Raw genomic sequence first — 8,846 nt, forward strand, 5'->3', positions numbered from 1 at the left:
TTAAATGGATATAATAAAATTGAGGTAATTGTAACAGAGTGAGTCGTAGTCTTCCAATTAATAAACTTCATTCTATTTATCCAACAATTTGACTTAAAACATAATAAAAATAAAGAATAAAAAATCAGTTTTAAAAAACAAAAATCCATATACTACGTACTACGGGCCTGTTCTCTTCAGCTTAATTTCAGTTTAGTTCAGTTTCTAATTTCCTTCTCTCATAAAATATTCATTTCAGTTCAGGTTCAGCTTCAATCAGTTCAATTCAACCCAATTCAGTAAATTAGAACAGACCCTACCTCTGTTTCACATTTTTTGTAAAGGGTACACGGACTCTAGACAAAATTTATTTGAGAGTGTAAGATAAAGAGAAAATAGGAATGCATGTGATGAGGGGAGAAATAGAGAGAAATGACAACCTAAAAAGGAAAGAAAACATTAGTTGCAAATAATGTATAAAATCTATTTTTGGCAAAAGTTGCAAAAAAATATAAAACAGAGGTGGTAGATCAATTATTCAAAATTTAAGTACATCATATCCCAAAAAAAACAAAAAAAAAAAAAAAAAAAAAAATTGCAATTAAATAAGATTTCAAATAATAAAACTACTTCTAGAATGAAAATTTAATAAGATTCAAACCCCATACTTCTAGAATAAAAAAGGTAAAAATCTTATCAAGTGAGCCAATATTTTGTTGATATTTGTTACTCATTAGTTACTACTATTACTTTTGTAATCTTTTAACGTAGTAGACGAGTAGTACGGAGAAATTTTGTGTACTCCGTGTTGCTTTAATGTAAAGATGAAAAAGAACTGAAAAAAAGAAAAATGAAATTCCTTCCTCTCAAGTCTCAAGGGACATTTGGGACAACCCTCACGCAAGGTTGGATTAGATTGATTTTTTTTTAATTCACCAAAAAATAAAAGATTGATTTTTTAATTTTCATTTCAAAGACACGTGTTTAATACCTTGTACGAAAAACATAGTACGGATAAATTTTGTATTACTTCAATTATCCTTGCTAAAATTTAATTAGGATTCTATTCAAAATAAATAAATAAAATAATTAGGATTAAATTCCATTCCCTAATTGCTATTGAAGTCCTCATTTGTTTCACAATTCCATTCCCTAATTGCTATTATTCCCTAATTTCTGTTTAAATTCTATTATCGGAGTAAATATCTGTACTTTTTATTGTACTGTATTGAAATTTGGTTAAATTTCTGATTTTCATTTTACAATTCGTTTTGAGCAAGGATTTGTAAGAATTCATGGCCATTGTTGCTGACAATGACAAAATTCTTGAGGGTAGTTTACAATATGTAATCTTTCTATATTTGGAATGATTGTGTAACCCGTTATTCTTGTCATCCATGTATGTCTGCAACTTTTTTTTTTTTTTTTTTTTTTTCTCTTTTTAATTCTGTGGGGTTGGGGTTAGGGGGTGGGGGAATGTGGTGGATTGTGAGGTTGTTTGTTTGTCTTGGGCTTTCTATGCTGCTTTGGAAATGGTGGGATTTTGGAAAGGTTGGGGTTTTCGCCCCGGGAAAACCTCGGTCCCATTAGTTTCCGTGGTCTTATGATGGTAAAACGGTCTTATTTATAAATCTGTAAATTGGAATGGTGTTATTTTTAGAATTGGGATGAATATGATCAAATCTAACCAGCTAATTCCGGGTTTGAGTTAGCTCGAGGTTGAGCAATGTGGGTAGAAATGTAGAATGTCTTTTGATTCTTTAAATTTAGTTGAACATAGAAGTGTAGCATAATAATCTCATTTAAGAAGTTAGGACATTCGAAGTCTAGCTCTATAGAATGAAATAAAAGGATCTGGTTTTGGTCTATTGTGCTAAGCAAACTAGGGTATCTATTGACTAAGTTTAGCATGAAAGAGTTGGGAGTATGAAGTTGCCTACAATCTGAATGTTTTTTTACCTCACTATAGCTTATCATCTTTTTATTGGTAGAGAGTATGTCGTGACTCTTGAGCAATTGGATCAAAGTTTCAAACCAAGTTTTGTGATCCCATCTAAGACAAACTTAATTTAGGTTTAACCCATTTCAGCTTAGTGTTATATTTCTATGAGATGCACAATGCCATCATTGTATGACCATGGTAGCGTATGGCTGACTCTAGGTACATAATTTTGAAATCTAAGGTTTAGGATGTTAGACTCAACAAATCAGGGTGTCTTTAGAATTTTTGTCAATGGGGCAAGGGGGCTAAGATAATAGCGGGTTTATTTCTGTAACGTATTTGGGTTAGTGAGAATATAATCAAAATCATTACACACATTTTCTTTCTGAATTACTAGTTCTGAACCTGGCTCATTTTTGTAAATTTTGTTGCAGATGTATAGCACTGTGAGATCTCAGCCTGGTATGCTGAGATCTCCTGCTTATCCCCAGCTCATTGCATTTGGAAGTGTGTTCTCTGCAGTCAGTTCTGGATATATCTGAGGTGGTTTGTGTGCATATGGGGAGATTTTTCTCGGTTCCAGCTCCGAGTATGTGCAAATCAATATAAGTAAAATGTTGTTTATATTTAACACCCTTAATGCTCTTCAAAGTTTCCTATAGACTTCCAATGTATGACATCAATGAACCAGATTTGTATATCCTATTAGTGGTATTCGTTACATATGTCTTCCTGGCTGCCTTTACCCAGGTTCTTGTGGAAATTAGGAAACAAGCTGTTAGCTGGATTTGGTTTGGTTCTCAGTTCTAGTTGGCTTGGTAATGTCAAGCCAACTGGCTTCTCTGAGCTGGAACACAAGCTACTGCTGCGTGCAGATCATTTTGGAGTTCTAGGTTTCATAATTTCAGGCATGTGATTTCCCCTTTCTTTTTCCCACTTCCTCGGCGGCCTAGGTCTGATATAACTAATTTGGTTAGGGTTGTAATTTCATTCTTTATTTAGACCTCCCCACTTGCTATAATGTGACATGAGGAATTGTGAAGTATATGATGGCATAGTGCAAGTAACATACATGGTATTATCAGTTTATGAAGTAATCAGCTTTATTTACTTTAAATAAATTGTTATCAATACACAGTTATTCTCATCTGATATATCTCATTACAAACGATTGTGACTAAACGAAAGACATTATAATTACTTCTGCTTGCTAGCTGGTGCTTCCTCCTATTGTAAAAATTCGACACTTTGCCCTGCACATTCCGGAGCTGGGCGTTGACCTCCTTCACACATGGTTACATTTTTCGGACACTTGAGACAATTGTGAGCTAGGCTCCCCGTCACCTTTACCTTTTGAATGCCGAATTCTGGGGGTACACCTCCCACCAAAAAGTTGTGATTGAGGAACACATGCCTCCAAGGAGCACCTAGCCTAACACCAAAACTCCTTGGAATTGGTCCAGAAAGCTGGTTGTGACTCAGGTATATTGCTGTCAACCTCTCCATTGTGGCTAAATTTGCTGGTAGGTGGCCTGTTAGACGATTTTCTTGCACATCAAGCACTTCAAGATGGGTAGATTCACCTGCAAATTTGGGAACCTGCAGCTCTGTGAACCAGTTGACTGACAAATTCAGGCTAACAACCTCAGGTAAGCTAACAATTCCTCTGATTCTGCCACTGAATCTGTTATCACTCAGGTCCAACAATCTGAGGTTTTGGAGCTCGTATATCGAGTGAATACTCCCTGAAAGTACGTTGTGGCTCAGAGACAATGTTCTCAAACTTGTAGGAAGCTGAGGGAGGATCCCAAAAAGTTGGTTGTTGCTGAGGTCTAATGTGTGGAGTTGCCATAACCCTGCCAAGTTAGGGATACGCCCAGAAAATCCATTGCTTGCCATTTTTAAGGACTCGAGGCTCCTGAAGTTGGTGAGCCAAGTAGGTATCAAGCCAGTTAGTTTGTTGCGTGAGACATCTAGTTCTTGGATCCTTTTCAGTCTTCTTAGTCCTAGTGGTAAGCTGCCCGTAAAGAAATTGTCAGACATCACAAGTGCAGTTAACTTGTTAAGCTTGGTAACACTGTCGGGAATTGGTCCTCGAAACTTGTTTCTGCTCAAGTTAAGGATGGTGAGCTCGGTCAGGTTCCCAATGTCGCTAGTGAGAAATCCATCATACCCAACACCATCCAGGTCAAGTATCGTGATACGACTGCTTGAGTTGTCCTCAGGAATCGAGCAGAGGATCCCAAGGAAGTGTGCCCCTGTGCTCTCACAAGGATCCAGTGCAAAATCCCAGGTGCTGATGAATGAATTGCTTGGAATCGAGTTGGGATCAATCCCTTCCTTTAAGGCCCTTAGGACATCAATCTCTGAGCTCAAGGTAGTCGAGTGGACTGACATCGATCTGAAAATGGCAAGAATGACCATTGTGATGAAGTAGAAGGACATTTTCTGGTGCTCTTTGCTTTCCATTGGTATACAAATGTTTTGTGTTATAGTAAATGTGCTTGAATTGATGAAGTTTGTAGCAGTGATGCTTGTTTATATATCGACAAAGTCGAAGTTAAGAGGGAGAAAAAGAAAGTAACATGTAATACTTCATATCAAGATCCTGTTAATATTATCAAGTGTGATAATAAATAATTTATAAGCTTAAGAAGATGGTGAATCATTTGTTTTGGCAGTTTGGAATAAATTAAGGCATCAATGGAAGAGGTCAGATCAACCTAAACTTCTTTGTTAAATTATCTGTTTTTTCTTTCTTTCTTTGGATGAAATTGTTTTTGCTTTCTTTAATCATTATGTCTAGGTGTATCATAGGTCCATAGTTGGTCAGTTGTATTTTGTGCAATATTTGGTCCTTGCTTATGATTTCTGGAAACTTCTAATGAATATTATCGGCAGAAAGATGGTGTTATCAATTTATCATTTTCTGTTTTTCTATGCATCAATGAATAATTATGGTCAAAATTTCTTTTTAAATACTCTTAACTCAGTAATATTTTGTTTGGAAGGGGACTTATGTAAAGGAATTTATCGAAAATACAAAATTTGAACTCAAAATAAAAATGAAGTATGATACATAGTACTTACGAACCAAAACATAAATCCTGAAAATAAATCAATCTAATTATATGCACTATGCATGTATGAAATTGCATCACTTGACATTTAAAAAAGTAATATACTCCTCAAAACTTATGACATCTAACACGTATTTAAAAATCTACCATCTAAACTATCATGAAAGCAGGTAAATACATAAATTATTAATAAGATGATGAAGATTGTAATAGAGTTTGATTTTTATTAAATTACTAACGTTTGATATACTACATCAACTCCACAATACATTATAGTTTAGAATAGTTACTCAAAACCAAGGTTCAAAACTAGCACGATATAGGTTGGAAATGATGTGTTTTTATCACGTATGGTGTCGTGGAACGAATTCAAATTTGATTTCTGTAGAACAAACTATTAGAGACGTAGCTTAGATGGGAGAGACATGACCACATACAAGAAACTTCAAGTTAAGCAAGGAATGCTACTTTTGGGGCGATTTAGGGCTATAATGTTTGATTTGGATGAGATCGCAGCTTTTATGACACCCTGTACTGAGTTAAACAGCTTCGATTCAGTTGATCGATAATCATTTTACAATATGACCAACTCGAAACGATGAAGCCCTTTTTATGCTGCATGCTTGAAATTCTAACAACACATAGTGATAAATGCGCACTAGAGGGAAGCTTGTCCCTGCAGTAAGAATGATTGAACAATAAGTCTTTCATGCATGATCCTGATATTACTGTCCAATAAGTCTATTTGAAGATGTTCATACCCTCAAACCAGAGATTTATGAACAATTTACAAACCTCATAGTAGCATATCATTCAATTTACAGCTCTCACATTTGCAACATTTACTTATGCGTACTATATCATAATGTACCATTGCAATCATGTTACTGAAAACTTTGTTATTGGCACGAGGCCATATAACAGACTGCTACATCAACCAAGATCAGGGACGATTGAGTACTCATCATCGTCATCATGAGCAATCTCAATCCGAGGCTTTTTGTTGGGCATGCTGGTTTTGGTAGGTCTGTATTGCATTGTATGATTAATTGGTATTGACATTGGAAGCTGTGGAACTTCTGCTGCTGCTAAGGCTTCATGAGGAATTTGCTCGCCGAACAGACTCATGTCTGACCACCAATCAAACTCTCCAAGCTCAAGCTGTCCTTTCTGCACATTACATAATGAAAAACTTGTCAATAAGATTTCTACTGCTATATACTAGTAGTGTCAAAAAAGATTTCTACTACTAACTACTTGGTAAAATGACATGCAGAAAATGTTCCTCACCTTATTGTCAGTATCGAAATCAGTGAACTCCAACAGATCATCAACAGCCCAAGACGAGGGAGGTGAAAAGTTGGGAGGCTGTTGCACTGGTTGTTTTACGGCGACTTGAGGTGCATTTTGGTTGGATGGTTCTGTGCAATTCTTTTCAGTTTCATTTCTGCACTTGGAGAGGCAGCCCAGGGCAACTCGTATACCAGTGGCTAAGTATCTCTGGTGGTTTGCAGCGCGAGTTGCAGCTGCATGAATCGATTCATCGCAATCCTGACAGAAAAGGGCTCTGTCTTCTACACAGAAGATAAATGCAGTCTTTTCCTGTAACAAAAAAAATGAAGCAGAGATCAGCAGAAATTCTACTTTGTAAAAAATGGAGTAGCTGAGAATATAATTCTGCTATATAGTACATGAATTATTGTAAACAGACAAAATACACATATAAGGAACCATATCTTTAGATAGGCAGTTTAAGCATATTCTCATAGGTTCCATTCTACCACGAAAAATGGATGATTATTATAAACTGTTATCCTCTTCTTGGACAAAGAGGTCCAAGTATGTAACTCATATCAAGATTCGAAATTGCTAGTACTTCAATTAGTTCAGATCACAAATTCTAAAACTCAATATCAAATCCATCTCGAAATTAGACCGTTTGTATAAGCAAAATGTTAAGCTCCTCACTTCTCACTTTCTATTTTGATATATACCCTAAAAATAAGAGTTTTACCAATTCATCTCATTGACTCATCCATAAAATTGAACCTTACTCAGAGATGTAAAGAGAAACATTGGTTCCTAAACTTACTGCGGTAGCAAGGCTATGTTACTCGGACTCTTAATTTAACCTAAGAAAATGGGTAGGATACTTCAACCCTTTAGTTTTTAAACCAAGGGTAGGATACTTCAACCCTTTAGTTTTTAAACCAATTAAGCATATCAAGTAAGATATGAATACCCAAATCCGAGTAACATGGTACGGATAATTTTTATAGTAGATAACTCGCAAAAGGAGGAAATATTTGTTAAATAGCTAACTAATAGGGTCCCAAACTCCCAATTCCCTAGTAGATTTGATAGCAATATAATCTTGGACAAATCACAAGATCACTTCATATAGTATGAAGTTTAGGCCCTTGTAAAGTTGTAATTAAGTAAACAAAGTGGACCTTTTTGGTGATGTAATTATATTACTTATACTGCGTATATATATTCACTTCATATGATAGAATAATAGAGTAATAATATATCTTTAGTCATATAAAACTAGTTAATTTGTCTATTTAGTTTAGTCAAAGTTTTTTAATCAACGTGTTAAGAATAAACTATGAACCAAAGTCATCTTAATACTGACTTTTAATTATAATAAGCCGTATAACCTACTACAACTATGATCTATATTTATCAAATAAAAAATGGTTTAAAGAGAAATTACCTGGCAAATATCACAAGTAGGAAGTTTGCTAGAAAGACAATTAAGCTGAAGTCTTTGATGCTTACTAGCAAGCTTATTTGCTGCATGAACTTCTGTATCACATTTTGCACAAAGCGCAGCTTCATCTGCACAACAAATCACTGTTGCAGGATTTCTCTCACAAACATCACACTGAATTTTCATTTTTTATCAACTTTTTTTTTTTTTACTCTGTTTTTCAATTCCCCTGTTTCTACTCTGTTTTTTTCTCTACAAAATCCCAAATTTCTCACTCAATATTGCAATCTTTTCAAAAATTAAGATACACCCAGATGAAAATTCCAGCAATTTAACAAAACCCAGAATTTATTTTAATCAAAAAGATGAAAAAATATTTATAATTTAAGCTTAACTCTTTGTATATTCTTTCTTAGAGATAAGAAAGAAAAGAAGAGGAAATATAAATGTGAATGAAATTGGGGTATAAATCATACAAAAAATTATAGGAGAGAGAAACAAACTTGAATGGTGGAGAAATTGACGTTGGATTGTCTGAAATAAAAGATAAGTATTCAAGATTTTTACACGATCAAATTAAGGGCACAAATTAGTCCAACACTTTTTAGTAGGGTACACTTATATGTGGACATTAACAAAAGTGTACAAATTTTGTGGTCATAAAATTTTTAGGGAATTAAATTATCTGTTGATGAGTTGGTTAGATGTTGTTGAAAAAACTTTTATTATAAAGTTTTTATGTGAATGTGATGCCATCTAATTTGCAAGAAATTATAAAGTTTGGACAAGTGCAACTAATAATGTGTTTATGTGATTGCAAACTACCAAATGCCATACACACTTGTTTGTGAATAAATGTGTTTGCGTGGTTTTCAATTGTCATTTGTCAAGATCAAGTTGTGATATTTATTTTTTTTTTCTTTATTTTGTTATTTATAATTGACTAATTGAGTGTATGTATGACCTCATTGCTTAGCTATAGAGAAGATCTTTTGGTATTTGGAAACAACATTGCTTGTACGGAGAGAAAAAGTTCATAGATTAAGGACTTTGAAAATCTTGTCATGTCATGTAATGCAAGTAAATTGTCACTTATTTAGGAAATTGATCCTAAGTGCTTGATGGATCA

The 8,846-nt window shown here is 34.5% G+C and overlaps 2 protein-coding genes across 2 annotated transcripts; both read right to left on the minus strand.

The window, feature by feature from the left end:
* Positions 1 to 3,148: 3,148 nt before the first annotated feature.
* On the minus strand, positions 3,149 to 4,390 carry LOC145580762 (uncharacterized). Its single transcript, XM_081637873.1, has one exon. The coding sequence runs from the start codon at positions 4,388 to 4,390 to the stop codon at positions 3,149 to 3,151; it is 1,242 nt and encodes a 413-aa protein (XP_081493999.1).
* Positions 4,391 to 5,692: 1,302 nt separating this feature from the next.
* On the minus strand, positions 5,693 to 8,210 carry LOC145582902 (B-box zinc finger protein 24-like). The gene is made up of 3 exons (XM_081639951.1): positions 7,721 to 8,210; positions 6,292 to 6,603; positions 5,693 to 6,171 (listed from the first exon to the last, which is right to left on the minus strand). The coding sequence occupies exons 1-3, from the start codon at positions 7,901 to 7,903 to the stop codon at positions 5,935 to 5,937; spliced, it is 732 nt and encodes a 243-aa protein (XP_081496077.1). The 5' UTR covers positions 7,904 to 8,210; the 3' UTR covers positions 5,693 to 5,934.
* Positions 8,211 to 8,846: the final 636 nt, after the last annotated feature.

The sequence above is a fragment of the Chenopodium album genome, chromosome 15, assembly GCF_948465745.1.
Source record: "Chenopodium album chromosome 15, dcCheAlbu1.1, whole genome shotgun sequence".
In the NCBI taxonomy this organism is placed as follows: Eukaryota; Viridiplantae; Streptophyta; class Magnoliopsida; order Caryophyllales; family Amaranthaceae; genus Chenopodium; species Chenopodium album.

What these genes read in the sequence shown, in the direction of transcription:
- LOC145580762 (XM_081637873.1), bottom strand. Translation starts at nt 4,390, where the DNA reads ATGGAAAGCAAAGAGCACCAGAAAATGTCCTTCTACTTCATCACAATG.
- LOC145582902 (XM_081639951.1), bottom strand. Translation starts at nt 7,903, where the DNA reads ATGAAAATTCAGTGTGATGTTTGTGAGAGAAATCCTGCAACAGTGATT. An exon ending in CTACTTGTGATATTTGCCAG is followed by an intron (nt 6,604 to 7,720) that starts GTAATTTCTCTT and finishes TTTTTGTTACAG; the next exon opens with GAAAAGACTGCATTTATCTT. An exon ending in ATTTCGATACTGACAATAAG is followed by an intron (nt 6,172 to 6,291) that starts GTGAGGAACATT and finishes TGTAATGTGCAG; the next exon opens with AAAGGACAGCTTGAGCTTGG.